We start from the raw sequence: 20,297 nt of genomic DNA, 5'->3' as shown, positions 1-20,297 counted from the left end.
GAAATCAGTCAATTGAAATAAATTCATTAGGCTCTAATGTATGGATTTAACATGACTGGGCAGGGGCGCAGCCATGGGTGGGCCTGGGAGTGCATAGGCCCACCCACTGAGGAGCCAGGCCCAGCCAATCAGAATATGTTTTTCCCCCCAAAACGGGCTTTATTACAGACAGAAGACCTCCTGCTTCATCAGCTGTCAGGGTAACTGAGCTCAGACGATCCCACAGGTGAAGAAGCCAGATGTAGAGGTCCTGGGCTGGCGTGGTTACACGTGGTCTTCTGTTGTGAGGCCAATTGGATGTACTGCCAAACTCTCTAAAACAACATGGTAGAGAAATTAACATTAAATTATCTGGCAACATCTCTGGTGGACAGACATTCCTGCAGTCAGCATGCCAATTGCATGCTCCCTCAAAATTTGTCACATATGTGGCATTGTGTTGTGTGACAACACTGCATATTTTAGAGTGGTCTTTTATTGTCCCCAGCACAAGGTGCACCTGTGTAGTGATCATGCTGTTTAATCAGCTTCTTGATATGCCACACCTGACAGGCGGATGGATTATCTTGGCAAAGGAGAAATGCTCACTAACAGGAATGTAAACAAATCTGTGCACAGCATTTGAGAGAAATAAGCTTTTTGTGCATATGGAACATTTCTGGGATCTTTTATATCAGCTCATGAAACATGGAACCAACACTTTACATGTTGCGTTTATATTTTTGTTCAGTATATTTGATATATTGATTGATATGTTGAATTGTATACCTACAGTTGAAGTCGGAAGTTTAAATACACCTTAGCCAAATACATTTAAACTCAATTTTTCACAATTCCTGACATTTAATCCTAGTAAAAATTCCCTGTCTTAGGTCAGTTTGGATCACCACTTCATTTTCAGAATGTGAAATGTCAGAATAATAGTAGAGAGAATGATTTATTTCAGCTTTTATTTCTTTCATCACATTCCCAGTGGGTCAGAAGTTTACATACACTCAATTAGCATTTGGTAGCATTGCCTTTAAATTGTTTAAATTGTGTCAAACGTTTCAGGTAGCCTTCCACAAGTTCCCTCAATAAATTGGGTGAATTTTGGCCCATTCCTCCTGACAGAACTGGTGTAACTGAGTCAGGTGTGTAGGCCTCCTTGCTCGCACACACTTTTTCAGTTCTGCCCACAAATGTTCTATAGGTTGAGGTCAGGGCTTTGTGATGGCCACTCCAATACCTTCACTTTGTTGTCCTTAAGCCATTTTGGAAGTATGCTTGGGGTCATTGTCCATTTGGAAGACCCATTTGCGACCAAGTTTTAACTTCCTGACTGATGTCTTGAGATGTTGCTTCAAAATATCCACATAATTTTCATTCCTCGTGATGCCATCTATTTTGTAAAGTACACCAGTCCCTCCTGCAGCAAAGCACCCCCACAACATGATGCTGCCACCCCCGTGCTTCATGGTTGGGATGGTGTTCTTCGGCTTGCAAGCATCCCCCTTTTTCCTCCAAAACATAACGATGGTCATTATGGCCAACAGTTCTATTTTTGTTTCATCAGACCAGAGGACATTTCTCCAAAAAGTACGATAAATGTCCTTTGCTGTTGTTCTGGGATTGATTTGCACTTTTCGCACCAAAGTACATTCATCTCTAGGAGACAGAACGCATCTTCTTCCTGAGCGGTATGACAGTTGCGTGGTCCCATGGTGTTTATACTTATTGTTTGTACAGATGAATGTGCTACCTTCAGGCGTTTGGAAATTGCTCCCAAGAATGAACCAGACTTGTGGAGGTGTACAATTCTTTTTCTGAGGTTTTCACTGATTTCTTCTGATTTTCCCATGATGTCAATCAAAGAGGCACAGAGTTTGAAGGTAGGCCTTGAAATACATCCACAGGTACATCTCCAATTGACTCAAATGATGTCAATTAGCCTATCAGAAGCTTCTAAAGCCATGCCATAATGTTCTGGAATTTTCCAAGCTGTTTAAAGGCACAGTCAACTTAGTTTATGTGAACTTCTGACCCACTGGAATTGTGATACAGTGAATTATAAGTGAAATAATCTGTCTGTAAACAATTGTTGGAAAAATGACTTGTGTCATGCACAAAGTAGATGTCCTAACCGACTTGCCAAAACTATAGTTTGTTAACAAGAAATTTGTGGAGTGGTTGAAAAACTAGTTTTAATGACTCCAACCTAAGTGTATGTAAACTTCTGACTTCAACTGTATATACCTTCCAATGGTTCCAATCTGGAGGTAGGCCTATTTCCATGATTCTGCAACCCCAGATCACTCAACCTGTTCTTACAATCAGAAATGTACACCAGGTGCAACAAACGTCAATTTGATTCTAGCTCCTCTCTTTCTTCTCTCTCTCTCTCTCTCTCTCTCTCTCTCTCTCTCTCTCTCTCTCTCTCTCTCTCTCTCTCTCTCCATCTCTCTCTCCCCTCTATCTCTCACACACATGCACACAGAGTAAAAGTAATGGTGACTTTATACCATGGTACCAGTTTTACATGATGTAATACTTCAATGACCTAAAGACTACTAAAGTGTGAATTCCTTGTTTTCTGGGAAATGTACACACCATTCCACTTGCCCCTTTCCTGCTTTAGGCGTTTAACCCGGCAACTAAAACACCAGGAGTGTCCTTTGAGGAACTATGTAGTATGAATGGGGTTGTCATGGAAATCCCAGAAGTGGAATGGGACTATGGGTGGATTATCTTAATTAATTTTGGGGGGAGGAGTAAGCGTGTGTGTGTTTGTGTGTGTGGTTATTCTACTGTACATGCAGTTTGCTGAGCTATACCTTTTGTTATCCTGCACCCAACTACTCAATACTTCAGAAAATTTGATGTCACGGAAGTTTTTTCAAATCCATGCATTAAACATAGACTTGTAACTGTTATCCACTCTCTAAATGTTTCTATCTCTCCTCCCGACTCTTTCTGTCATGCAACTGTATGTGTGGGTCCGTGTGTGTGTGTGTAGACAAGGGTGAACCCCCCTACGACCCTAAGATGATCCAGCTGTATGATCGTCTGCTGGCTGCAGAGTCCAGGGGGGAGCTGGTGTACAGGGAGCTCAGCAGTCTGCTGACCAGCCTGAGGAACCTCACCACACCAAACAACAACTCCTCCACTAATATCACAGGTGAGGTGACAGAGCCAAGTTATCATCAGTATACATTTAGATCATAGGTGATTTTCTTTCTTTCTTCCTTTCTTTCTTCTTCTTTCTTCTCTTTCTTTCTTTCTTTCTTTCTTTCTTTCTTTCTTTCTTTCTCTTTCTTTCTTTCTTTCTTTCTTTCTTTCTTTCTTTCTCTTTCCTTATTTGCATCTCTCTCTCCTCCCAAGTTTGTTTACTTTTATGAAGCCAAGATAAGCCTTTTAAACATTGCCAACAACACTAATCAAATGACCTCTCTCCGCACTCTGTTAAAGTACTGCTGTAATAAAAAAGGATGAAGTGTTTTTTATGTCTGACCGTTCGTTGTGTGTTTGGTTTGGTTACTGGTGGTGTGGAGTGTAGAAGGACTGATAAAGAGAAGACTCGGTCTGCTTTCCTCCAGACTGACCAATGCCTACCTCTACCTGCCCCACCTACGGGACCACGCAGACAGTCTGAATCCTAACATTGTCCTGGGACAGGGCCGGACTGGAGGTGAAAGACACATCCTTCTGTCTTAATCCCTGTGTGTGTGTGTGTGTGTGTAAAAATGTATTACATGTAAAAATGTGTCTGCGTTAACATGTCCTCTTTGACAAACAGGAGGGGTTGTGTTAAAGTGAGAGGCTACACAACCTGGTGTGGATTTCACCCTGTAACCTCTATCCACCCACTTCACCCTCCCTGATCTGTGTGGACTTTATTCCTCCTTCACCAGAACGTCACCTGTGTTATCAATAGCTCTGGAAATATGAAATATGCAGCAGATAAGGCTATTTACTGTGTTCTTTCCTTCCTTCCCTCCCTGTGTGTGTGCGTGTGCGTCAGTGTCCCTGGTATTGGGGATCCCTACAGTGAAGCGTCAGAAGCAGAGCTACTTGGTTAGCACCCTGAACTCCCTCCTCTATGACCTTTCACCTTCTGAACGAGAAGACACCGTCATCATCGTCTTTGTTGCAGAGGTAACTTGCTCACATACCCTGATAGAGGCACATGGACACACGTGATAGTCTTTTCCAATCAAACCTCACTTAAAGTCAATAACGATTGGGGCCCCATCAGGTCATTTAGAAGTGTCTTTCTAGATGTTAAGCATAAGAGGCAGTGACTTTGTAGATGGGGTAATGTGTGCTTCCGAGTGGCGCAGCGGTCTAAGCCACTGCAATTCGGTGCTAGAAGCGTCACTACAGACCCTGGTTTGATTCCAGGCTGTATCACAACCGGCTGTGATTGGGAGTCCCATAAGGCGGTTCACAAATGGCCCAGCGTCATCCAGGTTAGGGTTTGGCTGATGAACGCCATCATTGTAAATAAGAATTTGTTCTTAACTGACTTGCCTAGTTAAATAAAGGTTGAATTAAAATAAAAATGAAATAAATGTGGCTTGAGGTTGGGGCCCCAGACTTTGGCCAGGTCTCTCCCTAGGGTCAAACCGACCTATTATTATTAAAGCAGAAAATAGAGGGATTAGGATGAGAAAAAGAAAGTGATTAGATTCCATCTAAAGACCTGCTTAACCTATTGAATGTGTGACCGTGCCTTTCAGAACCTGAGGTGTGTATGCTTTAACACTAGACTTAAACTACAGAAACTGACGCGCGCGTAACAGGAATTTCCTGTTCTTCATTTCAAGACCTAAAGCCGTTTCATCTCCTAATGTTTAACTGTGATCACTCGCGTAACAACTACCCTGCAACTGCTTAGCATATTTGCTTTCCAACTCAAAGGTTTGCCCAATTGATGGTAACTTTGTGTAGTGGTTGTGTGTCTGAGGGTATGAGCACACACAGGAGTCAAGACACAAGATACCTTCAGTATATTGTAGCTCTCATGTTTCATCTATACTGATTCTATTGCACACGAACACACCACTCTTAGTAATATGACCTCATGTTTACACTTTCACTGGATTTCCCCTTCTCATGAATTTCCGCTTCTCATGAATTTCCCCTTCTCTCTGTCTCTTTATTTCAGATGGATGCAGAATACGTCAACACCGTAGCAGAACTCATAACGCATAAGTGAGACGTTTTGGTTGTTTTGGATATTAGTTGGACTGTTTTGGCTGTTTTTTTGTTTGTTGTTAGTCTGTTTCTTCAATGTGTTTTGTAGTTTACCTGTGTTTGCCTGTTGTGTGTGGCTGTAGTTTTCCTAAGGATGTGCACTCAGGCCTGTTGGAGGTAGTGTCCCCTTCTCAGTACTTCTACCCCAACTTCCGCAGACTCAGGGAAACCTTTGGAGACTCCAAGGATAGAGTCAAGTGAGAAACGGACGCATGCACAACCAAACACAACACAACCCAACCCAACACATACAGATGTGTGGTCTTAAAATCATGAAAATAAAAAAGTCTAACACATCATGTATACCTGAAGTAAGTGGTTTGTATTGTGGTTGTTTTCAGATGGCGCACCAAGCAGAACTTGGACTACAGCTACCTGATGCTCTACGCACATGAGAAGGGAACCTATTATGTACAGGTGGGGGTCAGAGTTCAACTTCTCTGATTGGTCAGTCAGTCTGTCTGTGTAACTGTATGTGAGTTGTTGCATTTAAATGTGAATTTAGAAAGTGAATTGAAATCATATTTTTATGAACACATCCTCATTGAAAGAATATGTGTTGTCAGTTGGAAGATGACATCGTGGCTAAGCCTGGTTACTCTCAGGCCATGAAAACATACGTCAGATCACTGGCCTCGGATGACTGGATGTTCCTGGAGTTCTCTCAGCTCGGCTTCATCGGTGAGTCTGTGTGTGTGTGTGTGTGTGTGTGTGTGTGTGTGTGTGTGTGTGTGTGTGTGTGTGTGTGTGTGTGTGTGTGTGTGTGTGTGTGTGTGTGTGTGTGTGTGTGTGTGTGTGTGTGTGTGTGTGTGTGTGTGTGTGTGTGTGTGTGTGTGTGTGTGTGTGTGTGTGTGTGTGTGTCTGTCTGGAAAAGGAGGTCGTAGTTGATCGTTTTTAGATAAACACTTGTTTCTACTGTAGGACAACTGTGGAAACGAAAGCAGGTGAACACATGCAATTTATTTATTACCTTCAGTTCATGAGGTTATTTACTGAGAAAACACACTCACAGGTGTGGATATGTACCAGTGGAGGCTGCTGGGGGGAGGATGGCTCATAATAATGGCTGGAATGGAGTCACTGGAAACCATATGTTTGATACCATTCCATTTACTCCATTCCAGCCATTATTATGAGCCATCCTCCCCTCATCAGCCTCCACTGGTATGTACAATATACTCATGACTCTTCTTCCTTGTCATAAAGTCATTTTATTTTAATTTGTGGGTTTGTGTGTGTGCTTGTGTCTGCATCAGGCAAGATGTTCCGAGCCCGTGATCTACCAATGATAGCAGAGTTCTTTCTGATGTTCCACAAAGACAAGCCCATTGATTGGCTGTTGGACCACATTCTGTGGGTGAAGGCTTGCAACCCAGAAAAAGATGAGGTGAGTAGTGCTCAGCAAAATAAAGTATTCTGTTCAAGAGAATGAAATGCAAACGATGATCTAATGTAGAGTCCACGCGTCTGACAAACCTGAGTTTGTGAGTGAACAATTCCTTTATTTGATGGAGAGTTGATGGGCTTTTCATCTTGTTTTGTCCTGTCCAGAAAGACTGCAACCTGCAGAAGGGCCTGCTAAAGCCGAGATATAAACCCTCTCTGTTTCAACATGTAGGCCTTCACTCCTCTCTGCCTGGGAAAGTACAGAAACTGAAAGTAAGATTATCTCTCTGGTGTGTTTGTGCAAGATAAACTCAGTTAGTGGCAGTTATAATTAAAATGTCTCTCTCTCTCCATTGTGTTTGAGCAGGATAAGGACTTTGGGAAGGTGCCACTGTTTGCTGCCCACAGTAACCCTCCTGCAGAGCTGAGCAGTAGTCTGAAGCACTACCAGCAGCACACTCTGGAGAGGGCCTATGAGGGCCAGGACTTCTTCTGGGGCCTGACCCCTACCGCTGAAGACTTCATCCTGCTCAGCTTCGCGCAGCCACGCACTGTCACCGGGTCAGTGGACACACACACACGCACACACCCACACAGTAGCCTACACCAGGCATGTGAACGTGAACACCAGGCACGGGAACGTGAACACCAGGCACGGGAACGTGAACACCAGGCACGTGAACGTGAACACCAGGCACGTGAACGTGAACACCAGGCACGGGAACGTGAACACCAGGCACGTGAACGTGAACACCAGGCTCGTGAACAGATATCGGTAGCCCTTTGTCCTCTTGTGAAAAAAGAACCCTTAAAGATTGGTGGTATTTTCTTTCATTAATAACTTTTTTATTTTCAGACTTGTTTCTCTATTGTAGCTTTAAATGTAACAAACTGCTTTGGAAATGAATACGATAAATGACTTTGGAGTTGCTAGCATGTGTCGTGTCACGGTCAGGGACAGGATAGGGGCACGTGTAGTTCAACTGTCTGCAGCAGAACAAATTCAAATCAACTAAAGACTAGTAAGCTAGCTGTTTCATCTCTCTCACACACACACACACACACACACACACACACACACACACACACACACACACACACACACACACACACACACACACACACACACACACACACACACACACACACACACACTTTTATTTGAACTTCAACCACAGGTCACATTTAAAAAATGGCCTTCCCGACGCTGACTCCAGTTCCATCTGTGTGCTTGCCTGTATAAAGGTTGTGGAACAGGACTTTGTCTTCCACTTGTCACACTCCCTCTCACAATGGACTCCAATAGGTCCTGTTTGAAATGCCCTGATGCAAGCAGTTTGCTACACCCGCAATAACATCTGCTAAATATGTGTATGCGATCAATAAAATGTTATTTGATTTAATCCTACACTATCATTAGACACACAGGGAACGTCTCAAAGCAACTAGAATGGAGTTAAAGGCAATTACGAGTTATGAGCAAATACATTCTAGGTATTGAGTGAGTTGACACTTGTTGATCGTGGTCATTTATGGCATGAGAGGGATATATGACAGAGGTATATTCTATTTTGACCAGTCAGCCCAACTGTTGCAATTCTACAGTAGGTAATGACTCCTATGATCCAATCTTGTCTCTCAAGGTACCTGTTTCGCAGTGGAAACATTGAGATCAACGGAGACAAGTTTTATAACACCACCGTGGAGGTGCTCCCTAGTGATGTGAGTGCCATGGAAGTCATACTAACTGCAGAGTGAGTGAGTGAGTGAGTGAGTGAGTGAGTGAGTGAGTGAGTGAGTGAGTGAGTGAGTGAGTGAGTGAGTGAGTGAGATCTCTGGTGACTGCAGTGTCATGGAGCTGGTCTAAGAGACTGATGTGACTCTCAGGTGTCAGGTCCTGGGGACTAAGTAACAAGATAACAGGAAACACCAACCACCACATGCTATCTGCTAACACGCTGCTGGCCTGTGTGTGTGTGTGTGTGTGTGTGTGTGTGTGTGTGTGTGTGTGTGTGTGTGTGTGTGTGTGTGTGTGTGTGTGTGTGTGTGTGTGTGTGTGTGTGTGTGTGTGTGTGTGTGTGTGTGTGTGTGTGTGTGTGTGTGTGTGTGTGTGTGTGTGTTTGAGATAAATCAACACAAAATATGATACTTTCACTCCTGTCCATACTCCGCTACAGTCTTATACAAAGTAAAAAATGAAAGAATCACACAGTGTTCATAATGTCATCAATATAATCGTCAGTGTGTCTTGGTACCTTCGGTAGCTCTAACGTCAATCACTATCAAACGATATGAGCACAATCCCCAACATTCCGTAACTAGTCTGGTGACTTGTGAGTCTCACAAATAGAACACTGGAAATCGTGTGTATTGCAGATGGGAAATCATATAAATATGCTAAGCATTGTGTTAATTACTCTTAAATGAATTTGAACGTTATGTATCTTAAACATTCCCATTCTAGTTCTAGTGTTATAGCGGAAGTGTTCCATAGACTTCTGATCATATCGTGGTTGTGTGGCTATTTTAAATTATACTAATTTGAATGACTGTACTCCATAGAACTTCAGTTATCTTATGGTTGTGTTTCGTAGAACTATTCAAATATAGCTCTATTTGTATAGTTCTGTGGAGCAGAACCATCGTCATAGTGCAATGAATGTGGACATAGATTTTGCGTTATACAGGTTTGCTGAATGCGATCTGAGACAGTGAAGACATAGGTCCATTGTAACACAGTTTAACATGTATTTTTCCTCTCCAGAGCTCGGTGAGAGACAGACTGGTGGGTGGCCAGTCTCCTCAATACGAAGGATCTTACGGAGGCTTCATAGTGATTGGTACATGACTTTTAATATTCTTATTCCTGGTCAGGTGATGTGGTCGGGAAAAACTCTGATCTCCTTTTATTGCTAGTGGTTTCTCTGTCATCTCTGGCCTTATAGACACAAACACTTGTCAGGGTAAGACGAGCAGGCACACCTCCATCAAGGTGTTGTTCTGTATCTGGATTATTCGGAATCATAGAAATACAATAACTAGAATAGCTATCGGACTCTACCCTGGTAGTGTCTATGTGGTGGGGGTTGGTTGTCTGTATAACTGTACCTTTGACCCTCATAATGCCTTCTGTGATTGAGGTGCAAATAGAGAGATAAGGAATGACTAAGCTTTGCCGAATCATAAATCACCTCAAAGGAGAATGGAAACACTAGGCTTTAGAAATCCAGCTAATTGTAACTGTAAATCGCTATATTGGCATTATTGCATCATCGATAGTTGAGTTTTTGAAGGCCTGAATTTACTGAGACCATAACCTCTGTGTACATTAATGAACATACTTTGCTGGTGTCAAAAACATGATACAAATTTTGAAAGCTGAGAAATAGCCCTTTCAAATGATATGATATACAATAGCACCACATCAATCAAGAAACATCTGTCATTTACACATCTTCCTAATGAAGAACGAGAAAGATTTAGAGCATATTGAGCCTTATTTTATAAGGGTTGAAAATTGGAATAGTAATACCTTTTACTGTGATTGAGATACAGCTGTTTTAGTGAACAGTGGTATTTTTCTAGAATTCTATGGATCTTCTGTGATCAGACACTTATCTGGATAGCATATTAAACACATATATTCACCGAAACATATTACAAATTGCATTTATTCTTACATATGATAAGGAAAGACATACACAAGTAATATATTATCAATAAAACAACTTTATTAAAAGAATACGGTTAGGGGAATACATTGTCTCATTCAAACCTGAAAACAAGGTGCAAATTGCATCGCTATCATAACCAAAACATTATACAACAATCTCAGGGATATTGTTTTCCAAATTCAACTGGAATAAAATAAATATGATAATATTAAAGCATATTATAGAGTAGTCTTCCAGTACATTGAAGTTCACTTAGTCCATAACTGAAATAATAAGATTTATGGAGAGAGCGAGAGAGACGAGGGAGAGGTAAGGGATAGGTAGAAGAGGGGATGGCAGGTGAGGAGAAAGAATGAGAGAGGTACATAGCGCTAATAGTACATAACAATAATACATTCAAAAAAAGGTAACCGTTTCATATTTGATAGTCCATAACTGAAATAATATGCTAATGTATGCCTGTAAGTAGCAAAGTCACAAAAATGTCCAAACGCCTGAAGGTACATAGTTCATCTGTACAAACAATAGTACGCAAGTATAAACACCATGGGACCACGCAGCCATCATAGCGCTCAGGAAGGAGATGCGTTCTGTCTCCTAGAGATGAATGTGCTTTGAGGCGAAAAGTGCAAATCAATCCCAGAACAACAGCAAAGCACCTTGTGAAGATGATGGAGGAAATAGGTACAAACGTATCTATATCCGCAGTCAAACGAGTCTTATATCGACATAACCTGAAATGCCACTCAGCAAGGAGGAAGCCACTGCTCCAAAACCGCCATAAAAAAGCCAGACTACGGTTTGCAAATGCACATGGGGACAAAGATCATACTTTTGGTCGAAATGTCCTCTGGTCTGATGAAACAGAAATAGAACTGTTTGGCCATAATGACCATTGTTATGTTTGGAGGAAAAAGGGGGAGGCTTGCAAGCTGAAGAACACCATCCCAACCATGAAGCACGGGGGTGGCAGCATCATGTTGTGCGGGTGCTTTGCTGCAGGAGGGACTGGTGCACTTCACAAAATAGATGACATCACGAGGAATGAAAATTATGTGGATATATTGAAGCAACATCTCAAGACATCAGTCAGGAAGTTAAAACTTGGTCGCAAATGGGTCTTCCAAATGGACATTGACCCCAAGCATACTTCCAAAGTTGTGGCAAAATGGCTTAAGGACAACAAAGTCAAGGTATTGGAGTGGCCATCACAAAGCCCTGACCTCAACCTATAGAAATTTGTGGGCAGAACTGAAAAAGCGCTTGCGAGCAAGGTGGCCTACAAACCTGACTCAGTTACACCAGCTCTGTCAGGAGGAATGGGCCAAAATTCACCCAACCTATTGTGGGAAGCTTGTGGAAGGCTACCCGAAATGTTTGACCCAAGTTAAACAATTTAAAGGCAATGCTACCAAATACTAATTGAGTGTATGTAAACTTCTGACCCACTGGGAATGTGATGAAAGAAATAAAAGCTGAAATAAATCATTCTCTCTACTATTATTCTGGCATTTCACATTCTTTAAATGAAGTGGTGATCCAAACTGACCTAAGACAGGGAATTTTTACTAGGATTAAATGTCAGGAAACTTGAAAAACTGAGTTTAAATGTATTTGGCTAAGGTGTATGTAAACTTACGACTTCAACTGTAGCTATTTTCATTTAGGGTTAGGCTTCAGGCTTAGGCTACATGACTTACTGTATTCAACAGCCAGCAGGCTTAGCTACTATTTTTTGGAATCGTATGACATATCACAGATAAACCGACACCTAATGAGATTTTACTGGTAAAATAGCAATCCTGCAGCAGACCTCTCTGGCTGGCAAATCACTAGCCAGTTCATTTAACTCTGAATAATGCCTAATGACAAATGTAATTCAAATTGTCCATATGAGCATTTTATGTACAGCTATCAAAGAAAACATTAAAAAGACAAAACAAGGGAAGTGATAAATTATGTAGGCTAGGCAGCTAGCTGACTGTCTACTCGGCTTGTTATCAGAAGTTAATTTTACAGGACTCATCTTATCAATCGGAATAAATACTCTAAAATTTAAATATTATAATTACCAACATCAAAACAAATTGTATACAGTTTCTTACCTTAGCTGTCAAAGTTGTGAGAAACCTTTCAGGTCCAGTGGAGGCAAGGCAACTCCTGTTGGCAGCATTCACTTTCAGTCCCCAAGGCAAAACTCACAATTTGCTCAACCCTGCCAATGATGCATTGGCATCAGTCATTACTATGGCAATTCAAGATAGTGCTACTCATACCTCTAATAAACTATATTCAAGATCAAAATCCTAAAAATAGAGATGTTTAAATGTACATGTTTAGTATTAGTGGATTGAATACATCTCTTTAATTTAGCTATTTGATTAAATGTCCTTGTTTTTGAATGAAAATCTTTTTTTTTGTCCATTTAAAATAACATCAAATTGATCAGAAATACAGTGTAGACATTGTTAATATTGTAAATTATTCTAGCTGGAAACGGCAGATTTTTATATGTTCAGTGTTTTACTCACAAGCCTCACGGGCCTCGTTTGAAGTCGGTATTGCCAATATGTCAACATCTGTCTGTAGCGTCCTAACAGTTTGACCTACAAACTAATATGACCGCAAAACACCAGTGTCAACGTCAACAGCGAAGAGGCGACTCCGGGATGCTGGCCTTCTAGGCAGAGTAGCAAAGAAAAAAACATATCTCAGACTGGCCAATAAAAATAAAAGATTAAGATGGGCAAAAGAACAGACACTGGCCAGAGATATGGCTTTTTCTTTGCTGCTAGTTGAGGACTTGTAAGGCGTCTGTTTCTCAAAGTAGACACTATAATGTACTTGTCCTCTTGCTCAGTTGTGCACCGGGGCTTCCCACTCCACTTTCTATTCTGGTTAGAGCCAGTTTGCGCTGTTCTGTGAAGGGAGTAGTACACAGCGTTTTACGAGATCTTCCATTTCTTGGCAATTTCTCGCATGGAATAGCCTTCATTTCTCAGAACAAGAATAGACTGACGAGTACTTTGTTTCTGGCCATTTTGAGCCTGTAATGGAACCCAGAAATGCTGATGCTCATGATACTCAACTAGTTTAAAGAAGGCCAGTTTTATTGCTTCTTTTATCAGAACAACAGTTTTCAGCTGTGCTAACATAATTGCAAAAGGGTTTTCTAATGATCAATTAGCCTTTTAAAATTATAAACTTGGATTAGCTAACACAATGTGCCATTGGAACACAGGAGTGATGTTTCAGCCGTTTCCAGCTACAATAGTCATTTACAACATTAACAATGTTGACACTGTATTTTTGATCAATTTGCTGTTATTTTAATGAACAAAAATGTTGCTTTTCTTTCAAAAACAAGGACATTTCTAAGTGACCCCAAACTTTAATGGTAGTGTGTAATATATATATATATATATATATATATATATATAAGTGTCTGGCCTATATTGAAGTGTCTGGCCTATATCTAAGAGATCTGAGAAAGCCCAGGATATTATCCCCCCCGAAATTGACCCATATTTAACCCCTTTTTTTGGGCACTAGAGTACTTCCATATGTACTATCATTCACTTTTTTTAAACTGCTATCGGGTTACCTTCCGTCTTGTGAGGCTTGTCGGCGTCGTAGAGCAAAACAACTGACATGTACATGTTTGTGAGAATCTCAGATTTCGATGGCGAGATCATATTAGTTTGTAGGCCAACCTTTTAGGACGCTACAGACAGAAGTTGACACAGACAAAGCCTGTGAAGCTTGTGGGGGTCATAGAGTAAAACACTGACCATATACAGTGCATTGGGTAAGTATTCAGACCCCTTGACTTGTTACGTCACAGCCTTATTCTAAAATGTATGAAATTGTTTTTCCCCCCCTCACCAAGCTACACACAATACCCTATAATGACAAAAATGGTGCCAGGTTTCCTCCATACGTGACGCTTGGCATTCAGGCCAAAGAGTTCAATCTTGGTTTCATCCAACCAGAGAATCTTGTTTCTCAGTCCTTTAGATGCCTTTTGGCAAACTCCAAGCGGGCTGTCATGTGGCTTTTACTGAGTGGCTTCCGTCTGGCCACTCTACCATAAAGGCCTGATTGGTGGAGTGCTGCAGAGATGGTGGTTCTCCCATCTCCACAGAGGAACTCTAGAGCTCTGTCAGAGTGACCATCGGGTTCTTGGTCACCTCCCGGACCGAGGCCCTTCTCCCCTGATTGCTCAGTTTGGCTGGGGGGGCAGCTCTAGGAAGAGTCTTGGTGGTTCCAAACTTCTTCCATTTAAGAATGATGGAGGCCACTGTGTTCTTGAAGACCTTCAATGCTCCAGAATTGTTTTGGTACCCTTCTCCAGATCTGTCCCCCGACACAATCCTGTCACGCACAATTCCTTCAACCTCATGGCTTGGTTTTTGCTCTGACATGCACTGTCAACTGTGGGACCTTACATAGACATGTGTGTGCCTTTCCAAATCAGGTCCAAACAATTGAATTTACCGCAGGTGGACTCCAATCAAGTTGTAGAAACATCTCAAGGATGATCAATGGAAACAGGATGCACCTGAGCTCAATTTCGAGTCTCGTAGCAAAGGGTCTGAATACTTAGGTATTTTTAATACATTTGAAAACATTTCTAAAAACCTGTTTTTGCTTTGTCATGATGGGGTATTGTGTGTAGATTGACAAGGATTTTTATTTTTATTTATTAATCAATTTTAGAATAAGGCTGTAATGTAACAAAATGTGGAAAAAGTCAAGGGGTCTGAAAACTTTCTAAAGGCACTGTATGTATTCATGAGTCTCACCTTTTGATGTTGGGGGTCACATTCGTTTGTGAGAAGACCGATTGTCAGTTTAAACAGATGGATTATGACAGGGATTTTTATTATTATACTACCGGTAGTTACATTTACACAGGGGTTGTGGACATCGACTCTATATTAATTAGCTGGTACACACCTGATATAAGACCCAATTGTTGAAGAGCCAGAAGGAGGGAAAGCTAAGGGAGACGGATATAGAGTTACAAGGAGACCGAGAGTGAGAAGTAGTCTTGGAAATACTAGACCTAGGGCGGCAACAGCAGTAGGACTGGGATTAATGACTGATTCTCTTGGTGACTTCAAAAAGGGAGAAAAAAATAATAATAACATCCTCTTCAGAAAGACAACTCTCCCAACATATCACTACTTAGACATACCTAAACAACGCGATTCGAAACCAAAGTTTGCAGGCGAAAACCTTTGCAGTGGTTTTAGTGAAGTTGATGCAAACTTGCCACTTGCGAAATGCACTCAATCAAAATAACCTTCACTTGCTTGGTACTATCTTGTGTCCAGGGTATGTTTAAACAAGCTACTGTGTCCTGATGTCCCAACTCCGCCTTTTCCTGTAAAAACTGAAGTTGTATAGTACTGATATGGTACAAGGGCCCTATTCAATCCGCATTGAGCTTTTAAAGCGGGATTGAAATGTAAAGTCAATGCTCCCCTTAATGGCAGAAATCCATCTAGCACGTTGGGGGGCGATGAAACAACGGAGTCCCATTCGTTTTCAATGAAGGGAGGCGAAGTGGGCGGGGACCGTTGGATGACGCAAACATGGGCGATGGAGCGTGAACAAGGTGGGGACCAAAGTTGAGGAAAGTGGAACTTTTGTTGCGTACTCCGCGATGTTGCATTGCTGTTGACCAATCAAAGCTCACTATATAGTTTCCAGCCCCTACTGGATTGGCTGTTGATACCAAGCACTACCTAACCTGCTTGCTAACACCGACATGAGGGCGAAGCTAGCGTGCTAGCCGTATAGTGGATCACTGCTGTAAGTGAGAAGGGTCGTCAATAATTGCCACAAAGTCATAAACCCCACATATATCTTCAATTTATCTTCTTAAAATGTGAATTAAACTTAACCACACCGCTAACCATATGCCTAACCCTAACCTTAAATTAAGACCAAAAATATGACTTTTTATGATATAGACAATTTTGTGGCTGTGGTAACTAGTGGAAACCAGTGAGAAGGGGAGAGAGAAAGAGAGAGAGAGAGAGAGAGAGAGAGAGAGAAATTACAGTACCAACACAGCAGAGGAGAACAAAGGATCAGACACACCTTGAAGCCTTCCATTGATGTCAGAGTCCAATCCATTCATACATAACCAACAGACTTCCTCATAGACAATAGTCTCATATGAAACTCCAATTGTTAAAAGGTTATATCCCACTGTGGGATGTTTTGTACATGACTGGTTATAGAGTCGATTACTGTTATAATAGACTGTATATTCTGCCAGGGGTTTTCAGAATAATGCTACATTCAGGTTACTAATATGTTATTGAATGTTTGTCTTGTTTGTAGGTTCCTTTGTGGATGGGATGGCTGAGGGACAGATAGACGCACAGATGCAGCCCATCTCTGCTTTACGTCTGCTGGTACACAGCGACTCTAACGTGTGGGTTCTGCTCAGTGAGGTGAGCTGTGTGCGCGAATGAGGAAGTGACAGGAATTTAGTGTTTTATTAGTTAGTCAATGATTCTCTAGATTTAAAGGTGTGTCCAAACAGCTTGTAGGTGCTGTGTCCTGAAAGATTTGTTTCACGAGAATGACAAGGGCTCTCTTTAGTCCGTATCGCAGAAGTTCAGCATTAATGGTGTGATTGAAATTTAAAGGCAACATTCCCGCGTTAGGGAAGACTGCATTCATAGTAAACTCAGCTCAATAGGAAATTACCTTTACATTTCTATTGAACAGAGCCCTAATTCACATTCCTACAGAGTTCCCTCTCTTAACTTAGAGGGAACTCTGTGAACTTATTTACAATAACCATGAGTGTGTCTTGGTACCTTCAGTAGCTCTGGTGTCAATCACGATCAAACGATATGAGAACAATCCCTAACATTCAGTTACAAGTGTGGTGACCATCAACCCCTGCACAAATGAGTGTTACAAATAGAACACTGGAAATCATGTGTATTACAGAAAGAGAAAACAGCAATATATGCCAAGCATTGTGTTAATTACTCTTGACTGATTATGGGGGGCATTAGAGAGTGTGTTTCTGTGTAGGATTACAGCAGCTAAGGTTTGGTTAATGCTCATGTTTGTCCCTGTCTGTCAGATATTTATTAAACTTTGATGACAGGAAGAAACAGGAGAAACCTGAGGGCACGCTCTGCCTGTTACACTCCATACCTGGACCAACAACGACCTCTATTGGACATGGATAGTCAATGCAGTTTCTCTAACCGTCTCACCTGCTACTGAATGGAAGTACACACACACTGTGGATGTTTTCTTCGCCCTTCGGATACTTTTTCAACCTATGACTATAATGTGAATCTGGAAGAGACAGTTTCAGTTTGTGTGTTCCTAAATGAGTTTGTCAATCAATTTGAGCATTTCCACGTTTGTGGAAGACTTTATACTGGACACCAGCTTTCAGATGCGGCTTTAGTCTACGTTCTGTAGAGGGAAAACATGATTTAACGTGTACAGGGCTATGTTAGAGTATAACAATGACAATTCAGCGAGAGATGATTTGATTGATACCTCCGCTAGTAATGAGTGCAATGTGTTTGTTTGTGTGTGTGTGTGTGGTGTGTGAGAAAAGGATATGGACTGATGCAATGATTGTATGGCTATATTATTGAGGGTTAGTTACATTGTTTGCGCAAGTGTGTGTGAGTTCATGTCTCGGGCCAAAATACTGTTGATCAGGTTCATTCCACAAGTTGGTATTTTGCCATAGGTGCATTTCCCTGGCACTGAACTGCAACTCTGATAGTTTTAATGGGGATCAGTCACTCCACATGTAGGTACTATGTGCTGTATATAAAGAAAGAACATGAAGGCATTCTTGATTGTGGATAGCAATTTAACTGCTTGACAAATTCTCTTGATTTTTTTCCAACCTTTAACGTATAACTAGCAATGGAGGGGAGGATGGCTCATAATAATGGCTGGAACAGAGTAAATGGACTGGCATTAAACACATGGAAACCATGTTTGATGTATTGGATACAATTCCATCAACTCCGCTCCAGTCATTACCACGAGCCCGTCCTCCCCAATTAAGGTGCCACCAATCTCCTGTGATAAGTATCTACAGTGGGGCAAAAAAGTATTTAGTCAGCCACCAATTGTGCAAGTTCTCCAACTTAAAAAGATGAGAGAGGTCTGTAATTTTCATCATAGGTACACTTCAACTATGACAGACAAAATGAGGAAAAGAAATCCAGAAAATCACATTGTAGGATTTTTTATGAATTTATTTGCAAATTATGGTGGAAAATAAGTATTTGGTCACCTACAAACAAGCAAGATTTCTGGCTCTCACAGACCTGTAACTTCTTCTTTAAGAGGCTCCTTTGTCCTCCACTCGTTACCTGTATTAATGGCACCTGTTTGAACTTGTTATCAGTATAAAAGACACCTGTCCACAACCTCAAACAGTCACACTCCAAACTCCACTATGGCCAAGACCAAAGAGCTGTCAAAGGACACCAGAAACAAAATTGTAGACCTGCACCAGGCTGGGAAGACTGAATCTGCAATAGGTAAGCAGCTTGGTTTGAAGAAATCAACTGTGGGAGCAATTATTAGGAAATGGAAGACATACAAGACCACTGATAATCTCCCTCAATCTGGGGCTCCACGCAAGCTCTCACCCCGTGGGGTCAAAATGATCACAAGAACGGTGAGCGAAAATCCCAGAACCACACGGGGGGACCTAGTGAATGACCTGCAGAGACCTGGGACCAAAGTAACAAAGCCTACCATCAGTAACACACTACGCCGCCAGGGACTCAAATCCTGCAGTGCCAGACGTGTCCCCCTGCTTAAGCCAGTACATGTCCAGGCCTGTCTGAAGTTTGCTAGAGAGCATTTGGATGATCCAGAAGAGGATTGGGAGAATGTCATATGGTCAGATGAAACCAAAATAGAACTTTTTGGTAAAAACCCAATTCATCGTGTTTGGAGGACAAAGAATGCTGAGTTGCATCCAAAGAACACCATACCAACTGTGAAGCATGGGGGTGGAAACATCATGCTTTGGGGCTGTTTTTCTGCAAAGGGACCAGGACGACTGATCCGTGTAAAGGAAATAATGAATGGGGCCATGTATCGTGAGATTTTGAGTGAAAACCTTCCATCAGCAAGGGCATTGAAGATGAAATGTGGCTGGGTCTTTCAGCATGACAATGATCCCAAACACACCGCCCGGGCAACGAAGGAGTGGCTTCGTAAGAAGCATTTCAAGGTCCTGGAGTGGCCTAGCCAGTCTCCAGATCTCAACCCCATAGAAAATCTTTGGAGGGAGTTGAAAGTCCGTGTTGCCCAGCGACAGCCCCAAAACATCACTGCTCTAGAGGAGATCTGCATGGAGGAATGGGCCAAAATACCAGCAACAGTGTGTGTGAAAACCTTGTGAAGACAGAAAACGTTTCACCTGTGTCATTGCCAACAAAGGGTATATAACAAAGTATTGAGAAACTTTTGTTATTGACCAAATACTTATTTTCCACTGTAATTTGCAAATAAATTCATTAAAAATCCTACAATGTGATTTTCTGTTTTTTTTTCTTCTCATTCTGTCTGTCATAGTTGAAGTGTACCTATGATGAAAATTACAGGCCTCTCATCTTTTGTGGGAGAACTTGCACAATTGGTGGCTGACTAAATACTTTTTTGCCCCACTGTATATGATGTGTTCCATATTTCATAAGTAGAAAATACAGGTTCTCTCTACTCTACAAACTAGACTATAATTGTCTGACTTTACAATATCTACAGATATTATAGTTGATGAGTAAGTAGTATTGTTAGCTCAATTTCTCCCCAAGTTTGGTCTCAAGTTTACTTTGACTTGCAGACAGTGACAGCTAATGTTCCCCAGCAGGGGGCACTACTACTGCACAAGTCTTGCAGCTGGGTCAAATCAACAATCACTTCTATGGAGAATATGGGGTTTTGCATCAATCCTCACCTCCGGATATTAAAACA

The 20,297-nt window shown here is 41.6% G+C and overlaps 1 protein-coding gene and 1 long non-coding RNA gene across 5 annotated transcripts in view; one reads left to right on the top strand and one right to left on the bottom strand.

The window, feature by feature from the left end:
- ugl (ureidoglycolate lyase) overlaps window positions 1-20,297 on the top strand; it is a 46,370-nt gene that overhangs the window by 549 nt on the left and 25,524 nt on the right. For 3 of the 4 annotated variants that reach the window (XM_045723906.2, XM_045723905.2, XM_082955897.1), the window contains exons 2-14: window positions 2,996-3,157; window positions 3,536-3,667; window positions 4,001-4,134; window positions 5,147-5,193; window positions 5,319-5,432; window positions 5,577-5,652; window positions 5,802-5,916; window positions 6,492-6,622; window positions 6,787-6,894; window positions 6,989-7,182; window positions 8,265-8,343; window positions 9,386-9,461; window positions 16,653-16,765. In XM_045723906.2, the coding sequence (XP_045579862.1) occupies window positions 2,996-3,157; window positions 3,536-3,667; window positions 4,001-4,134; window positions 5,147-5,193; window positions 5,319-5,432; window positions 5,577-5,652; window positions 5,802-5,916; window positions 6,492-6,622; window positions 6,787-6,894; window positions 6,989-7,182; window positions 8,265-8,343; window positions 9,386-9,461; window positions 16,653-16,765 (1,481 nt within the window). The remainder of the gene's footprint in view (window positions 1-2,995; window positions 3,158-3,535; window positions 3,668-4,000; window positions 4,135-5,146; window positions 5,194-5,318; window positions 5,433-5,576; window positions 5,653-5,801; window positions 5,917-6,491; window positions 6,623-6,786; window positions 6,895-6,988; window positions 7,183-8,264; window positions 8,344-9,385; window positions 9,462-16,652; window positions 16,766-20,297) is intronic. The other variant, XM_045723907.2, reaches the window with a different exon arrangement.
- Window positions 178-12,956, bottom strand: LOC145858032 (uncharacterized). The gene is made up of 3 exons (XR_014378795.1): window positions 12,827-12,956; window positions 12,401-12,510; window positions 178-314 (listed from the first exon to the last, which is right to left on the bottom strand). It is a non-coding gene; the product is annotated as an uncharacterized LOC145858032 (long non-coding RNA).

Source organism: Salmo salar, chromosome 09 (assembly GCF_965601325.2).
Source record: "Salmo salar chromosome 09, fSalSal1, whole genome shotgun sequence".
Lineage (NCBI taxonomy): Eukaryota > Metazoa > Chordata > Actinopteri > Salmoniformes > Salmonidae > Salmo > Salmo salar.
Note: the sequence above shows the minus strand (reverse complement) of the source record. Positions and strands in the feature narration are given on the sequence as shown.